We start from the raw sequence: 18,683 nt of genomic DNA, 5'->3' as shown, positions 1-18,683 counted from the left end.
AAACCAGGGCCAATAATGTTCAAAAGGAGCATACAATATATAAAATACTACTATACAAAACATGAAAGATTTATCTATGGCAAATGAAGATTCACAACACTAATGAATGACGCTACATATTAACAACAAAAATAAATCAATAAATGGATGTCATTACCTTTCGATAATAAATGGCCAGTGACGTATTAGTTTCATTCATTTCACGTACTGAGGTATTGAAATTGTCCTATACCACTTCTTTAAGTATACCTTTTTTCGCCTCTGTCCCCTGTTGTAAGGAGAGGAAAGAATTCTGCTACCATACTTCCTATGAGAGTCGTAAAAGGCGGAAAAGTGGGACGGAGTGATGGGACTAGGTATCCTGCTCTCTGTAAAAATATACAAGAAGTCAAGGCATAGGAGGGTCTGGGAGATTTTCAGCCAGAACCCTGAGATTTAGGTCATTAGATGTGTGCGGTTGTGTTACAGATGAGAGTAAAACAGAAGAGATAGACAACATTTTTGTTAAATGGAAGATAGATGTGTTAGTCTTAAGTGAAACTAAGTTGAAAGGGAAGGTTGATTTTGTGTTTGCAAGTGTGGTGGGGAGGGTGTCGGGAGTGAGGAAGGGGCGAGGTGGGGGAGGAGTGGCTCTGCTGGTAAGGAGATAGGAAAGCGTGTGGTAGAGTGGAAAGAAGTATCTTTAAGGTTAGTGTGAATGAAGGTGAAACTGAGATGGCGGATGTGAGTTTTTGTAAGCGAATATGGGCCTAGTTGTGAAAAGAGTTAAGTTGAGACTAATAGAAAGAAATATTGTTCTGGCGAGGAGGGATTGGAAAACATAGAAGAATGAGAATATAAAACCAGAATTTCAACTGCAAGTTAGAAATAGATTTGAATTATTGGCGACAGAAATAGATGTACTTTCCTGAAGAGGGCTACAGTTGGTAGCCGAAATATAGAATCTTCTTTCATTCGAAGTTTATTTTCTCTGACTGTGGGTTTCTTGTGTGTTATTTACAAATGTGCTACTACATTTCTGTTTAGACATTATTACACCCACGATGGAGGCCTCTCTTTCGCTCCACCTCATCCTCAAGTCTCTCCCGGGACTGAAACAAACCTTCAGACAGTTGGAATACATACACACACACACACACACACACACACATATATATATATATATATATATATATATATATATATATATATATATATATATATTTATATATAGGGCGGTCGGCGAGTGTGGGGGGGACAACGAGACCGGGATGAGGTCACGCAGGGTCGTCAGATCACCATGTAAGCTGTTGACGGACTTTGATTCTTATTCTGTATTCAGTCCACTGAGGAAGGCCCAAGAGGTCGAAACGTCTGGTTCTGAATAAAGCTCCATACTCTAGCCTTAACGTTTCATTTTGCCACCTCACCTCCATATATATATATATATATATATATATATATATATATATATATATATATATATATATATATATATATATATATATATATATATATATACAATCCTAGCATTACAGTGGGGGTAAACTATAGATCGAGAAAAGCAAGTAAATGTCTTGGGGATTAAAAAGCGTCATGGGAAATAGGCATCTGTGAATGGATGCAAAAAGATTATATGAAGGGGCGATCATGCCAACGACACTGTCACAATTTTTGAAATTGTGACACCCGGCTCGCTGCCTCCCCTTCCCATTTTCTCGTCTGATTTCTCACCGCTTCGGCCCTTCATTCCCTATACTCGGGGGAATTACCAGAGTCCTTAAGACTTCTAGTAGCTACATCCTGTCCTTTCACCTTCTCCTTATCCTCTTCAACTGTTGTGCCATTTTGGCAATCAATTAAAGTGCCTTAACGAAGGGAGAGACTTCTAATTATCTAGAAACACCCCCACCCCCTTTAGATTCGTGTTCCCATAGCCAAGCTCAACGGTTTTCGCGCCCAAACAAAGCGTCCAAACACACCCCCTCCCCCCCCTGCGCGCTGCCACATATTTGTTTTAAGCTAGGCAATTAGAATAATTAGGATTGTATCTAACACGCTCGTGAACAGTGTCTACCTCATGGAACAATTGGAACTGTGTCACCTCCCACATGAACATTATTCGTAGTACCCTTCAACACTAGTGGCGGGAACGTAGAACTATTGGCAACGTCGGAAGCCGGCTAGCGGGCATTTTGACCTGACCTCCCGCAGGACACAGGGCAGTCTAAGCATCGAGTTCATCAAAGGAGGTCGGACCGCTCGTTCTCGGAAGTCCAATCGTGTCCTTTCCTCCCTCATGTGACTGTTGGGGATTTTCATCCTTGAGAGCCAATCGAGTGTCGATTATTTGGGTACAAACCCCCTCACTCAAGAACTCTAATAGTGCAGTGCGATTGACCGGGACTACGTCGGTGAAGTGACTTGCAAGCCCATCACAGCGCCCGCCCAGGCCGTCACCCCCCGCCCCCACCAAATGCGGAGCAGCGCCGGTCGGAGCTCAGCAGGAGACCACGCTAATTGAAGACGTCTCCACAAGCAAGACACATATTAAGTACAAATAATTTAACAATTTCATAAGCTAGGAACGCGCGCAGGGAATAGATAGGATGTATGTATGAAAGCCAACTGTTAAAACCCTTATTTAATGTCAAGTAGCATATTTCTAGTGTTTAATTATTTAATTCATTAAAACTCACAATAGGAGTTCTGGGTTTCATTAGCCTAGGACGGTTCACTTAATGAGTTGTCCCATCATACCCCTCCCCCCTCTTTGATTTACTCTCACGCTTGCCTTGGAGGGAAGGCGAGTGGTCCCGAGATGTGATACAAATCGCCTGGACTTCGGTTCCCCAACTGCAGCTATCTTCCCCCTCCCTTCATCAATCACTTAAGGTACGTGTTACCCACACCACCTCATCTACCACCTTCTTCCACTGTCCAGGAATTTGCGTCAGACACTATATGGGACGTAAAGTTAGAATTTAAGAGAGACGGGGAGTTTAAATGTGTTTAAGATGAAATGTCTGAGAAGTATGGCAGGGGCTACAAGGTTGGGTAGATTGAGAAATGAGGTGAGGAGGAGAACAGAGGTGGAAAGGGAGATTACAAAGGATTACAAAGGCGGAGCATGCCGACAGGAGACCTTTTGGTCCATATCTAGGTCGGATGCGAAAAAAATCATAATAATAGTAAAATAATAATTATAAAAAAAATATATAATAATGTATGCAACAAACAAAATACATAAATAAATACATAGGTATAGTTGAATAACAAACAAACAGGTAAACAGTAAATGATAATAAATTGACACATAACTAATAATAAATGAAAATCAAACAGATAGGTGTTGATGAAAGATTATTGGGATGCTTTGGACACATGGACAGAATGACTGAAGAAAGATTACCAAAAAAAAAGGTATGGAAAAATAGAAGTGAATGGAATGAATTTGTGGGTACGACCGAAGACGAGATGGATGGATGGGGTGAAATGGACTTTGAGCAAGATGGGAATGTCTGTTGAGCAAGGATATTGAGTGGAGGATGTCTGTGTATGAATAATATTTTGACGCATTCCAAAAGAATTTCGCCCCGGTAGGTGGTCGCCGTGTAAGTGCTGTATCTTGCTGCATTCCTTCCTACTTGGGCAATGGACAAGAACAATTACCCTTCATCCACAAGGAGCTAAGATGAGAGGGAAACAATAGTGGCGGATGGGACTGGAATTGGTGGGAGTGGGTTCATGCCTTTGACTTAGCTATCTCCCTTTAACAGAGGGGAGAAGCCTTTGGTATTTATATGTTTTAGAATTCAATAACACTACTATTATATGTTTTCGATGTTGATCTGTTATTCAATACATTCTCAGACAAAATAATATCTGAAAAGATAAAAAGTGAAACTGGTGAAAGCCCGAAACCCTATAACTACCTAATATTTATTACATTCATTACACTAACCCATTTATTGACCATCGCATACATTTACTAGAGATATCTAGCTAGTTTAGAAAATAATCTAGCGGTATTTGAGCCATTAACCTAGCAGTTCTTCATAAATTGTCGAAAAACACACACAACAATATTTAGTGTTTTGACTGTAGAGACTGAAAAATCGTCTCTTATTCTGAGCTCATTTAATGGCATCTCGTCACAATGCTTCAGAAGTGCCTTTTTCATATTCTAGATCATGTTGTACCCAAGACAGAGGGGCTTATAGACGTGGAAGATCAGGGGAAAGAACTGCAGGCCATAAAGGTAGAGACTCCACATCTGTCATCTGTGCAGTCTGCTCCTTCAAACATCCTAGTTATGTTATAGATTAATTGATAGTCTGGGAATGTTATTGGGTTGCTTTTAATGGCGGAGATGGACCTATCAAATAGATGAGTATATCAGCCGTGGCTGTTGGACCTTACCGTGGAGATGCTGTATGTAGTATGTATGACATTGATTGTATCAGTGACAGTCATGTCATGAGAGGGTTAAACGTATGGAGCTTGATCTAGGTCCATTGTACAAACTTGCCCATTATACCTTTGTACAAGTACCTCTAGTTCTTTTTAGCATTAGGAACATGCACACCTCATTTCCACTGAAGGATTTCAGTGGTTTCAATCATGTTGATAGTGACAGTTTACTGACCACCAAACAATGACAGTGAAGAGTTCTTTAATTTAGTAGCAAAAGTATCTGAAAACCTAGAAGAAACTGAAGCAAAAATAATTATATTTTTTTAGAAGTGTACACCTACATGATATAGCAATAGAAAATTAAATATTCATTTTGTAAATTATAATATATCAACTTAGTATATGTTTTCTTGGCAGAAATCAGTAATAAAAAAAAAATTGCAATAGCAAATACACTACATAAGGGAGCTGCATTGATATGTTCAACACGCCATATTGTCATTTGTCCAGTCCCGTCAATGACAATGTCAGTTTGATGATGGCATTGAAGTTGTGTACCAGGTATTCTCCTACTCCAAGTGATGTCATCACACTACATAGTTTTGAAACAGTGCTATGGAGTTGACCTTCATAATACTCTTTAAGCTATGAAACTCCTCTACTCCCCACAGTCCGATCGGATACCAAAACTGGCCATCCACGACCCTGGTGACCTCTAGAATTATAGGCATGTCATCGCTAAACACAGTTTAGGTTAGATGAATTTATCATAATTTAATTTATTCAACCTCCGTATCTATCAAAACAAAGATGACATCTCAAGCAGTCATCATGACTTTGTTCATTAGTGTAATTCTTTTAGCAACTTTTTCTGTTACTGAATTCCATAAAAAAGTATATCACATTGATGTATTATAATTTACAAAATAATTATTTAATTTTCTATTGCTGTATTGCATAAGTGCGCACTTCTAAAAATTTATCAAAATTATTATGTATGGATATCTTAATCTGCCCATAATCAGATGGCCCTCTAGGTGTATAAGTAGAGGAATAGTCAGTGACCAAGCCCATGCCAAAGAAATAATTGGACTCACTGATAACCATTTAGAACAGGTCATTAGGGAGCCAACGCAAATGAACAATGTGTTAGGCCTTATTTTTTTTTCAACAACTGTGAACTAATACATAGTGTGTACATCAGTAAAACAATTGTGTTGGACCATAATTTAATTGAAGTATATACCAACTAGCAAAATCAACACAAAGGAAAGCAAAATTACCCACCCAGAAAAGAATCTGAAAAACTTAATTGTTTCAGTGAGAGAGCAAACTGGTTGTCACTCAATGAAGATTTAGAAAGGGCTGACTGGACTAAGATGAGTGATTGCGAAACTGTTGAAGAAATGCTAGTGTCTTCCATGCACAAGTGTGAAAACTTGTGCAAAAAACATATTCCTAGTAAAAGAGAATTAAACAGTAGAAATAAAATACCTAGGGACTGAAAAGTTCTCATGAGAGCCAGAAAAAACTAAGTGTGAGAAGGGCAGTCGTGAGTCTCAGTGTGTGAATAAAGTACAAACAGAAGGATGCACCTTGCTATGCTACTTCTGATCAGAGCAGTGGGTGGGGAACTAAGATAAAAGGAACAACAAATGGGTGAAGGGTGGGTGCATGCCATGACTGGCTACCCCCTTATTAGGAGTAAAGTGCCATTTCATATCTGTATATATTATTGTTATTAGTAGTCATAGTAGTAGTGGTGAGGAAAGTACTAACAATTAATCATGTTTATCTTTTGCAGAATGATCCAATGAAACATGATTTACTACGACTAGAATACCTGTCCGCATGTCGTATTCTTGAAGACAAAGATACCTCCACAAGATATTTACCCCATACACCTCCTCCCTTATTTCCTGCTCTTCTGAAAACAGTGGCACTCAAGTGTCTGAACAATCCAGATAGTAAGCTATATAAGGATATTAATGTTATAGAATGGGCTAATTGTAATTAAATGAAATTTATCAGCCATAACACAGCACCCAATAGTAGGGATGAGGAAAAGTGGAAATTTCTCACAGATGTAATAATAACAACAAATGGACATACCTTCAATTGACACCACTGTTAGTGATGATTTTTGCAATGTGTTGTAAGCAACCAAAGTTTTTATTTCCTTATGTGCACAGTTTGTGACTAATTTCAAACTTGCCTGGGGGCAATCTTTACAAAATACCAATGTATTTAGAAGAGAAGAGGCTTTTGTATTGTGAAAAGATTTGTCAATACAAAAAATATTGAGATGTCTTATATTGTTTTCAGGAATGCCAGAAAACCTACCAATATCTGTTATTCCTTTGGTTGAATTATGGCCATATGAGGAACTTATTCTTGAAAACCACATACCATCTCAATTTAGGAAAGTTAGAAGCAACAAAAAAGTAATTTCAATTCATGACATAATAATCAAATTGTATGGTACTTTTGATGACTTAGCCAAGTATGTGGCTACATCATTTATAAATGAGAGGTAAGATTGTTTCTATTTTACAATGAATATCATGTTCATTTGTACCAAAAGTTAGTTGCACCATGAAAAGAATACATAGCACCTGTAAGAATTTATATCTAAAATATTCATTTAAATACTCTCAGAATGCTAATTACTCAAAGATCAAGAAGCCATCTAAAGAAACTAGATCTGTCAGGTTTCTACCCTCAGACAGATGGGATTCTGATGTTGTCAAATGTAAAAAGAGCAGTGGAAATCAATTATAAACCCAATGCAGATGACAGGGACCAAGGTAAGGGAAATAAGATTTGTTCAACTTCTATTGTAATTCAATTTTGTAATAGCCTTTTTAGTACTTTGACAACACTAACCAGTGCATCTATTCCAGGTGATAAAAGGAGATATTTAAAGTAGTAAAATGGAGGTAAAGTAGGAGTTAAAAGGGGATCTACATTCCTTGCATGGAGACGGCCTTGCTCTAATTCAACACAGACAGCAGTCCAGTAGTTCTTCACAGAGAAATCTGTGGTAGGGTTTGAGTGCCATTGCCAGTTGCTGTGGGGCTGTGAGCTGCCAATTGATGAAGTTCGAGGCAACATTCTTTATGGAGAACAAGAGTGGTTCCCATTGTGGAAACCCTGGGAACCCTTATGGGCTTAACAGGAATTATAGCTGGGTGTTTTAGCTCATGATTTATTGCCTTCAGTTACATGAGCTTCCCCATATAAAAGCCCTCATGGATCTCATTTTAGGAATACAGATGGGTGTCTAAGCACATATTTTATTGATTTTAGATATTTGAGTTTCCTTTGAGTTTTTACAAATGTGAATGTCTTTCTGTCTGTTCTAAAAATGTATATTGCTCATCCAGATGCAATTATTTATTGCTTCATTCATATCTCCATGTTTTTCTGGGTGAAGCACTGGGTCCCAGGGCCAAATATTTGTTTCATTCATCCATCAATGAAGGGCTGTTAGTATATACATACTTACAAATATATTTCTTTTACAGTCATTGCAATTATAGATGCAAAAGTTACAGAAAAGGGGGATAACTCATTCAAGCATTTGTGTGTGATCTGTGAACTTAGTACCCACCATGGAGCAGGACTTGTAATTAATTTCCGCAGTGTGCATTGTTCATCCATACCACAGAAACAGATCTGTGTAATTCTTCATCATCTTGCCAAAAATGTGAGTGTGAATTTGAGTAACATAATAATGAATATTATTAATAATATATCTCTATACCAAGGGCACCTTCCACTTATAAGGGAGGTAGCCAGTCAAGGCATGCACCCATTCCACTCCCATCTGCCACCCATATGTTTCCCTCTCATCTTAGCTCCTCATCGATGAAGTGTCATCCTTGTCTCCTATCCTCTATCTGGGTCAGAAGCATTGCAGCAAGAGAGTACATACACAGCATGGCTGCTTCACTTACACAGTGACTGTCCCTACTCTTTCACTCATGCAGGAAATGAAGCCAGATAGCCAGCCAGCCCATAAGGCTGCATCAAAATATCTATATGCAACCATTCTCCACTCACCCCTATACCCTGCTTTCTCCATTCCCTGCTCTTGCTCAGAGCTGCTTTCACCCCATCCATCCATCTCATCCTCAGTCATCCCCTCAAGTTCACTCCATCCACCTCTATTTTCCACACTTGTTTTGTTAATCTTCCTTCACTCATTCTATCCATGTGCCCAAACCTTCCCAATAATCTTTCATCAGCCCTATATGCCAGGTCCCTTTCCACCCCTTCTCTCCTCCTCTCCTCATTTCTCACTCTGTCTGTCATCCTTGTCTCTTGCCTTCTACCTGGGTCAGAAGCAAAGGAGCAAGACAGTACATTCACAGCAGGGCTGCTTCACTTACACAGCAACCCTCCCTACTCATTCAGGAGTGAAGAGAGGACAGGGGAGAGAAGTGTGGCTATACTAGTAAGTGAAGAGCTAGGTAAGCATGTAGTAGAGTGGAAAGAGGTTTCTTCAAGGTTAATGTGGACAAAGGTGAAACTGGGAAGGGAGATGTGGGTTTTTGTAAGTGCATATGGGCCTGGTGGTGAGAAGAGTGTAGAGGAAAGGAAGGCATTTTGGATAGATTTAAATATGTGCATAGAGGTTTTTGGAAGAAATGTCACTGTAGTGGTTTTGGGAGATCTTATTGCTTGGTAGGAGATGAACCAGTAGACAGACTGGTTGGAAAGTGTGGAGTTCCAAGGAAAAATCATAGTGGAGAGAAGATGGAGATGTAGAGAGTTGATGGTAGCAAATACAATGTTTAGGAAGAAAGTCAAGCATAAGTACACATGGGAGAGGGTGGTGGATGGAAGGAGGTGGATAGGGTTTTAATGGACTATATAGTGGTAACCAGGAGAAAATTAAAAAGAGTTTAGGATGTACATGTTCTAAGGGGAGAGAGTGGGGAAATATCAGATCAGTTTTTGGTGGAAGGTAAGTTGAGAGTGGAGGATAGATGGTGAAAGAGGAAAAGGACAGAAGGTGGGGAAGTTTCTAGAGTAAAATGCTTAGATGAGAAAGAAAATGAGGAGTACAAGAAAAAGCTGAGAGAGGAGTGGGAGGGAGTGAAGATATAGTAGAACTAGAAGTGGAGGAGGAATGGAGATGGTTAAGGGAGGGAGTCACAAGGTGTGCAGAAATGATGTGTGGAACAAGGAGGACGGGAAGAAATAGAAGGAAGAGTAGTGAGTGGTGGAGTGATGAAGCAAAGAAGGTTATAGAAGAGAAGAAGTGAGTTTTCACTGATTGGTTACAAAATAGGATGAGAGAATCACATGAGAGGTACAAAGAAAAGAGAAGAGAAGTAAAGCATAAGATAGAGGAGAGCAGATGTGAAATGGGGTAAGAGTATGACAGAAAATTTTGAAAGTAATAAAAACGTGTTTTGGAAAGAAATTAAGAGAGGAAGAGGAGGCGAATCAAGTAGAGAAGAAAAGGTTAAAGGTGCGTGGAGAGATAATAATGGAAGAGATGGCAGAAAGAGGAAGATGGGAAGAGTATTTTAGGGAGTTGCTAAATGTAAAGGAGGATAGGTAGATGATTTTCTCTGATGTCCACTTTGCAGAACAGTCACCAATGGATTTTGATCAAAATCATCAGGTCAGTTGATTTGGCCCAAACTTGCCCCAGAGAGAGAGAGAGAGTATTGTGCACAGGGCACTATGAAGTACATGTGAGGAGCCTGGACCCAAGGGCATGTGTGCGAGGCCCAGCCAAATTTGAATCTGTGGGTTGATATTTGCCTTTCTGCCACTGGCATCCACACCTTTAGCCTGAGGGATGCCCAAGTGAAATCTGCAGGAGACCTCATGGTCCTGGACCTGTGGTGAGATTGTGGCCAAATCTGAGGGAGCGGCCAAAACGACCCAAAAAAAACCTAAATATTATTTTTTGACTGAAATCATCAGGTTGGCTGACTTGCCCCAATCATGCCACCATGGGAGAGAGTTGTGCCCAGGGCAGTATGAGGTACATATGAGGAACCTAAACCCAAGGGCACATGCATTGGGATATGGATGAATTTTTGCCTTCCTGTTTCTGGCACCTGTACCTTTGGCCAAAGGGGCATCCAAGAGAAATCTGCAAGAGCCCTTATGCCCCTGATCCCGTGGGTGAGATGATGGCCAAATTGGAGTTGTTGTTCATGGAATTCGGGGGTGAAGATAAATGGAGAAGAGAGCAGGGAGAGGAGGAAGTAAAGTAAAATAAAGATGAGAGTGGGGGAGGAGGAATGAAAAAACAAGCTGAATTGAAGTCACAAAGGATTGATTGACATGAGAGAAGATACTTCATGTTTAAGTTTAGGGACTGAATAAATTTATTTGTGTGGTTGAGGTGGTCACCCCATACAAAAGAAATCATTAGTGATTTTGATTCATAGGCAAATTCCTATCTTTACAGAAAGTTGAAAGCCTTGAAATTGAGATGTGTTCACTGGACACGAACATTTCCAAGTTCTTCAGTCCCTTAGCACCGACATTAAAGGCTTTAAATCTTGAATATAATCCAGCATTATCATCCATTGAATTTCTTCAAGAGTTCCGTCTCCTAACTCAGCTTAACTTGTCTGGAATTAAACTATCAGGTGAGCTATATAGATGCAGATGATGATCAATACTGATACGATCAGTAAGTCATGGTGATAGATATAGTTTGTGTATTTCAGAATGCCTTACTTCAAATTTATCTTGTATATTTAACTATTGGAATTTTGTTAAGGAAAATTGAAGGTCCTGGAAAAGCTTCCTCAAGGTTTGGAGTATCTACGCCTCGTAGGTTGCTCTATTAAGGCTGAAGATCTCCATGTTATTGCCAAGAGCCATCATAAATTGTCCCTGAAGCATTTGGATATCGGTGAAAATAATTTTGGGAATAATTTAGAGTGTTCTGCATTAGCAGGTCTTTGCAGAGTTCTTTGTAAGGTAAGAAAATGAACTGTACTACAAAACATATTCATGAAAAACTAGCCCATAGTATATCTTGTTCACAGCAGACAAAGCTTTGAGGAATTAGTAATTTCACTTGTATTTTTTATGTGCTTACAGTCCATAGTCATCATAAGCATATTTATGGTTAAATAGTATTGGATATGTAATCTGTAAAATATTTAACAATTTTCCAGGCAGCAGTGTTGGAGCTGGAAAACTGTGGTCTTCAGAGAGCCGAAACCATTCTATTTGCAGATTTTATAGACTCCTTGTGCCAGATACCCTTGACTTTACTCAATTTATCACGCAATGATTTTTCGGAGCGTGTATTTAAGGGAGCTATTGTCAATTTAGGAGCTTGTGACTCCTTAAGAGTTCTTTTAGTGACTGTTCCTTCGATTATGTACATAAGTGAGTTTCTCTTTTCATATTGTTTTGCAGAAGTGAATAGTGTTAAAGTGTTCATGTACAAACTATGACAATTGTTTTAACAAGTACAGTGTCAGTGATATTATCTCTGATTAAATTTGTTTAATTTGCTTGTTGCACAACATATATGGAAGATAAGAATTTGTGCACCATTGTGATATTTGAATTGATCAAAGGTAAGCCCAGTAATTTATTTACCTTATTTTTATGCTCTTTATTCTTTTTTTCAGGTGATAATTACTCTGTCAACAATGAACGCCTCATGAATTTGCAGAATTATATGGAGAAACATTTGAATATTGACAGATTTCATGCTTGCCACATAGACTGGAAGGAAGAGATTACCTACAGCCGATGGTTTTATAGTATAGAAGAAGATTGAATTCTGACTACAGGTTGATCATTTTGAGACTGGAGCAGGGAGTCACTTCCACAAAATTTTTAAATTTTTGTAACCTGTAGTACATCTTGTGCTCAAGAAATAAAAATATATACTGAAGAGGTGTATAAACAGGTTCTCATGTCCTCAGTATAACTGTAGTTAAAGAATTTTTCAAACTAGGTATTCATCAACATTTTATTAACTAGAATAGTATAATTTCATTACAATACAATCATATATACCAAAAAGATACATTACCCAATGAGTGATTTATCAACTGGGAACAAAAATTCTCACCTGCAATCAAACAATACCCACAAGTTAAATCAAAACAAATATTTCATGAAAAAAAATTCTGATTTACACACATAAAACAAATAGTTACCTGAATCATTACTGAAATGGTAAAGATTTTAACAGTCACATTAAAATGAATTAGGGGAAATGAGAATGAATGAGCTATTGACAGATTTTTTGTACTTTGATAATAGATAGCATGAAAAATTCAAGCATCCACTACAAATAATGAAATGATTATGGTTCATAATTTTGAGTTGTTTGTAGACAACTGCAATATGAATATCCTTCACCTTGATCATCTGAATGTACTGGAGTGAATTTGCAAAATAACTACAGTTTAAAATGTGTAAGAGAAAATGAATAGTGATTAACCTATTTGATGTTAGAATATTTCACCAAACAAAGGATGATTCACAAGTACACTTGAAAAGTGTGCAATTCATTGTAAATCTAAGACTGATGATACACGTTTTTACCTAATTTTATAGATAATAGGAGGAGAAAGGGTATACTGAATATTAAAAGCTCTTTGCTAATCAATGATAAGGTTGTCATATGTATGTCAAAAAGTCCGGAACTGATAGGTAAGTATTGTTTGTTTGGACAGGGGCACTGTTGGAAAGAATCCAGTCATTGTTCTCCTTCAGCCACTTCAAAACATGACAATAAATCTATTGAGTTTGACTTAGGGGAAGGGGGGAGATTTTTTTAAGCAAAATGACTTGGCAGAGAAAGACTATATATATATATGATTTGATGATGATGATTTGCTTTAACATCACAAACTCAAACCTGGGTGGAAACTATTCCAAGTATATTGAGTAAGTTTTTCAACTTCAGCTTGTTCTAAGGAAGAATCCTGGGGAGAGATAATAGATATAGACCTATTTCATAGCCTATGCAAAGTTACTAGAATGAGAATCAAACTGGGGACTGCCAGAAAATAATTTGAAATCTATAATCACTAGCCCATCACTCTTCTACTTCAGTAAAAAAATAACTAGAATAAAATACTATAATTACAAAATTTGAATCCTTCAAAACACCCTATCCATCTATCTCGTCCTCAGTCGTCCCCTCAAATTCCCTCCCTCCACCTCTGGCTTCCACACCTCTTTTACTAATCTTTCATTACTCATTCTTTCCATATGTCCAGAGCATCCCAATAATATTTCATCAGCCCTATCTGCCATCTCCTTTTCCACACCCACTCTCCTCCTCACCTTGTTTCTCACCCTATCCAACCTGGTAATTCCTACCATACCCCTCAGACATTTCATGTCACATACATTTAAAAATTTCCTCTCTGCCTCTCTCCCTCTCTTAAATTCCAAGTCTCTGTCCCACAGTTTTCAATCTCTCAACCTACATTATACCTTCTCCATTCCCTCCTTTCCTGCCACATGCAACCCCAAATACCTAAAGCTATCCACTTCCTCCAGCCTCTCTCCTTTTAGACTTCCAACTGACTGCCATCCTTTCCCCTTGTACATTTCATCACCTTGCTTTTACCCATATTTACCTTTAACTTTACCTTATTGCATATCTTTTCAAACTCTGTCACTAATCCCTTAATCCCTCCTTTGACCCTGCCACAAACACAGTGTCATCAGCAAACAACAACTGGCTCACTTCCTTTAACAATCTCCAGTCCCTTGCCCATTACCCATGGTGTAACCTCCTTCACCATCCCATCCATGTACACATTGAACAGCCATGGCGACATGACAAAGCCCTGACACATTCTCACCTTTACCTCAAACCACTCGCTCTCCATTTCTCATTCTAACACAGGCTCTACTACTTTCATAAAAACTCTTGACTGTTCTTAACAGCTTTCTCCCAATCCCATATATCTGGAAAACCTCCCACAGTGCTTTCCTGTCTACTGTGTTATAAGCCTTTTCCAAATCCATAAAGGCCCCAAAAAAATCCTTACCTTTTTCCAAAGCTTTCTCACATATTTGCCATACCACAAAAATTTGATCCATGCAACCCATACCTTTCCTAAATCCACACTGTTCTTCACCAATTACTCCCTCTGTTCCTCTCCAAATCCAAGACCTTTCCATAAGCCTTCCCGACTACACCCAACAAACCGATCCCTCTGAAAATACTACACTCACATTTGTCCCCTTTTCCCTTGTAAAGTGAAACTATACAGGCACTCCTCCAGTCCTCTGGCATTCTGCTCTCCCTTAGACACATTAAACAACCTCACATTACTGTACCTCCCTTCTTCAGACACTCCGCATGACACCCATCCAATCCAGGAGCCTTTCCTGTTCTCATCATTCTGTAACAAGACCTTACTCTTTTCATATAGCATTTTCTTCATAGAAATTCTTGCCCCATTTCCTCCAGACCAGAACCTTTTGTTTTCTTGTGTGTCAACTCTTCCACTTTCTGTCATCCACATCCCATCTTTAAGCCTATCTTGCTCTTCACTGCCTTATGCCTTCATATGATTTTCTTTCTTATCTCTCCCATTTAATCCCATGCCATTTCTCTGGATAATTTTAGATAAGAAACTGATGAAATGGTATGAAAAAGGGAAGAGAACATGTTAGTAGAGGATGATGACACAATTTCTAATCTTATTAGTCTTGCTGCTTTGCCTCTGACTAGGGCAGTGGGCAGGAGTCTGGGATAACCCTTCATCCATGAGGAGCTAAAATGAAAGGGAAACATTTGGGTGACGGATGGGAGTGGGATGGGTCGGGGTGGGTGCATGCCTTGGCTGGCTACCTCCTTTAAAAGTGGGAAGAAGCCTTTGGTATATAGATAGGTAGATTAGGAACGTTGATTGAATGTTTAATGAAATCATATTTATTTATATGGTTCTCATACAAATATGTCAGCCATTGTAATCAGTTGAACTCTCTGTTTACAGGTGTTCAGTAGAGAATGTTCTCACAAAGATTACTGCTTAGCCTACCTTTTTATAGACATCAAGTTTGAAGGTGGTATTCTAGGCCTAGCCCATGTAGGGCCACCTAGAAGGAATTCTGTCGGTGGTATTTGTATTCCAGGTAAGGTATACAAAATAGGAATATAAACTACCAGTACTTATTGTTAGGCCAGGGATTTATTGTTTTTTTCTTTTCCGAAGGGTCTACGTGACTAATCGCGAGTAGGCATTTGGGGACATTACATCTCTCACTTCACCCCTCCATTACGTTATGAGGATGTATTCGTATGTAAGAATCTATTAGGAACCTTAAATCTAGGAGAAATGTTCCTACTCTCCAGTTCAGGACTCTATAAGAGGAATATTTTTAGGATTTTTAACACATAAACGTTCCATCACGAAACGAGATAGTGGAACCTTGACTTGCATTACAAAGTGTCAGACGGGACCTTCGTCAAGGGATACGAACATAATCGCGGACACCCGGCGGGTATCATGCAAGGGGGTAGTCATCCTACATTAGATCCCCATCATCACGGGTAGGTTCAAGTGATTTAATAAAATACGATAGGAAATAACGGAAAATATTGTGATAGTAGTTAGTAACCTTATATGTATTAGGCATTCTACATTAGATCCCCATCATTACAGATGGGATAGGGAAGTTTGGCACATTTTTACACTAGAAGCGAGATGCTTAGTGATCGTAAGAATCCTGAGTATTAGGTTGTAAGAACTTATATATAAAATTTATATATATAAATCGTCCAAAAAAAAAAAAAAAGGGATCGTGGCCGAGGGTGTCCTCTCCCAATGATGAATTTATGTGGTTAGATCATTAGCTGGATTAGGATAGATTATTATGTGTAGTGATATTTACAATGCCGTGCTGCACTGTCAACTTGATCAGTTATCTGTGTGAGCAAAGTTTTATCAAGTATTTAGTTCGAGAATGGTTTATTGTGGCGCCGCAAATTGCAACAGTGATTCAACGAAACTTTCTGCTGCGGATGAACTTATTTTTTATTCTTTTCCGAAAGATCCTATTCGCAAAAAGGACTGGGTCATTCGGTGCATATGGTAATGGAAGCCTGGACTGAAAGCAAAACTATTCGAAACATTTCGGGAAAAAAGTACACTCGGGATCCTGGCATTGCCGAGTCACTAGGAATTACAATGAAAACCATTCTAAAAGAAGATGCAACACCGACAATTTTCGTCATCGACAAGACCCCAGGTTCGGCAAGCAAACGCCGTCGTAGGAGCACTGCTATTGAAAAAAGACAACGCCTGAAGGTAGGTGTATCGGTCTGTATCATGTACAGAACCCTAACAAGTCTAAGTGCCGCCCTGGGCCAAAGGTCTCAATTTGACCCCCTCCCCCTCCCACTTCACCACTCCCCATCTCCATCCCTTATAGCCTGTTTTAACTATTGGCTTGCGAAATAATAATAGAAATGTATTTAATATTCCTATTGCAGAAAGGATAAGGGGAAAATATTTCATATTCTGTTCATTCTGACGCAAAATTCGTATATTACGGTAGAATAGTCAGGGTTCCTTTGACCTTTTTTTGTTAAAATCATTTTGTCAGCCTTGTGGGTGACATGTCTAGACTAGAATTGCCGGTCCCCTAGATGTGCCGCCCCAGGGCTTATGCCCCCCCCCCATGTGAAGGCCCTGATCATGAGTATAGGTCGGCCTATGTTATCTACGCTGTCACCGGCAATCGTTAACAAGCATGGTTAGGCTTGACTTGACCCACATTTTGAACACGAAAGGGCATCCGAATCCGATAAATCTTCTTCACTCGATGTAAAGTCACTTTCGTATTGCGTGCTGGCCATGTTGAAGAATGTAAACAGCAGTTGTTACGTCATCAGTTGCCCTAGCGGTGGAAAATGTAACTACGACATTGAAAAGTTCGTCTGCATTCAGGTACTTCTAAGATCATGCTATTTGAATAAAATCAAGACTATAAAATGCTAGAAACGTGCATTTTAGTGTTCTCACTTCTAAGTTATATCTTTATACGTACATGAAATAACAAAAAATAAAGAAATCCAAAAACTTCTCAGTTGACCTTTAATGAAGCTGCTTTGCTGTGGATGTGCTGTGTCTTGTGATACTGCTTCTGGCCCAGGGCAGTGGGCGAGATGCAGGGATGACTCGTCATCCATGAGGAGCCAAGATAAGGAGGGAGGGGAGTGAATGGGAGTGGAATATATTAGGAAAAAGGTCAAGCATAAATACATATGGGAGAGGGTGGTGGATGGAAGGGTAGTTGGTAATGCATTAATGGACTACGTAGTGGTATCTAGGAAAAAATGGGAAAAGTTCTGGCTGTCCGTGTTCTTAGGGGAGAGTGAAGGAATATAGGTCATTTTTATGGTGGAAGGTAAGCTGAGAGTGGGTGATAGGTGGATACAAAAGGAAATGGCAGAAGGTAGACAGGTGCTTAGAGTAAATTGTTTAAATGAGAAAGAAAAGGAGCAGGACTACCAATTAAAGCCAAGAGAAGTGTGGGAGGTGCTGAAGGATAAAGTTGAGGTAGGAGTGGAGGAATGGAGGTGTTTCAATGAGTGAGTGACAAAGTGTGCAAAGGTGGTATGCGGAACAAGGAAGATGGTAGGGTATAGAGGGTAACGGTAGTGAGTGGTGGGATGATGAAATGAAGAAATTAGTAGAAGAGAAGAAGCGAACGTTTAGGGAAAGGTTACAAAGTAGGAAGAAACATATGAGAGGCACAAAGAAAAAAGAAGAAACGCAAAGGAAGCAAAAAGGAGAGCAGATGTAAAATAGGAGAGGAGTATGACAGAAAAAAATTGAAAGTAATACAAAATATGTTTAGGAAGGAAGTTAAGAGAGGAAGGGGAGGTTAGTCAAGCAGAGAAAAAAAAAGTAAAAGGCGCAGATGGACAGGTGTTAACGGAAGAGGAGGCGGTAAGGATAGATATTTTTAGAGGGATTGGTGGTAGATATGGGAGGCGCAAAAATACGGTGTTGGGAGAAGCACTGGAGGAGAAATAAGAAAAGATGAAGTGCAAGTAGTTATTAGAATGTTAAGAGCAGGTAAAGCATCTGGGTCAGGTGGGTGTCATGCGGAGTGTCTGAAGAAGGGAGGTACAGTAATAGTGGACTGGCTAGTGAGGTTGTTTAATGTGTGCCTATGGGAGGGGAGAGTGTCAGAGGACTGAAAGAATGCCTATATAGTTTCGCTTTACAAAGGAAAAGGGGACAAATGTGAGTGTAGTAATTTCAGAGGGACCAGTCTGTGGATGTAGATAGTAAGGCGTATGG

General features: G+C 39.2%; 1 protein-coding gene across 1 annotated transcript; it reads left to right on the top strand.

The window, feature by feature from the left end:
- The first annotated feature begins 4,047 nt into the window (after nucleotides 1-4,047).
- Nucleotides 4,048-12,711, top strand: LOC143040676 (uncharacterized). Its single transcript, XM_076211946.1, has 9 exons — nucleotides 4,048-4,240; nucleotides 6,200-6,362; nucleotides 6,721-6,928; nucleotides 7,054-7,202; nucleotides 7,923-8,104; nucleotides 10,835-11,018; nucleotides 11,153-11,355; nucleotides 11,556-11,772; nucleotides 12,021-12,711. Exons 1-9 carry the CDS (start codon nucleotides 4,139-4,141, stop codon nucleotides 12,170-12,172), a joined length of 1,560 nt encoding a protein of 519 aa, XP_076068061.1. The 5' UTR covers nucleotides 4,048-4,138; the 3' UTR covers nucleotides 12,173-12,711.
- The last annotated feature ends 5,972 nt before the right edge of the window (nucleotides 12,712-18,683 follow it).

Source organism: Oratosquilla oratoria, chromosome 29 (genome assembly GCF_046742065.1).
Source record: "Oratosquilla oratoria isolate Oo_2021 chromosome 29, ASM4674206v1, whole genome shotgun sequence".
Classification (NCBI taxonomy): domain Eukaryota; kingdom Metazoa; phylum Arthropoda; class Malacostraca; order Stomatopoda; family Squillidae; genus Oratosquilla; species Oratosquilla oratoria.
Note: the sequence above shows the minus strand (reverse complement) of the source record. Positions and strands in the feature narration are given on the sequence as shown.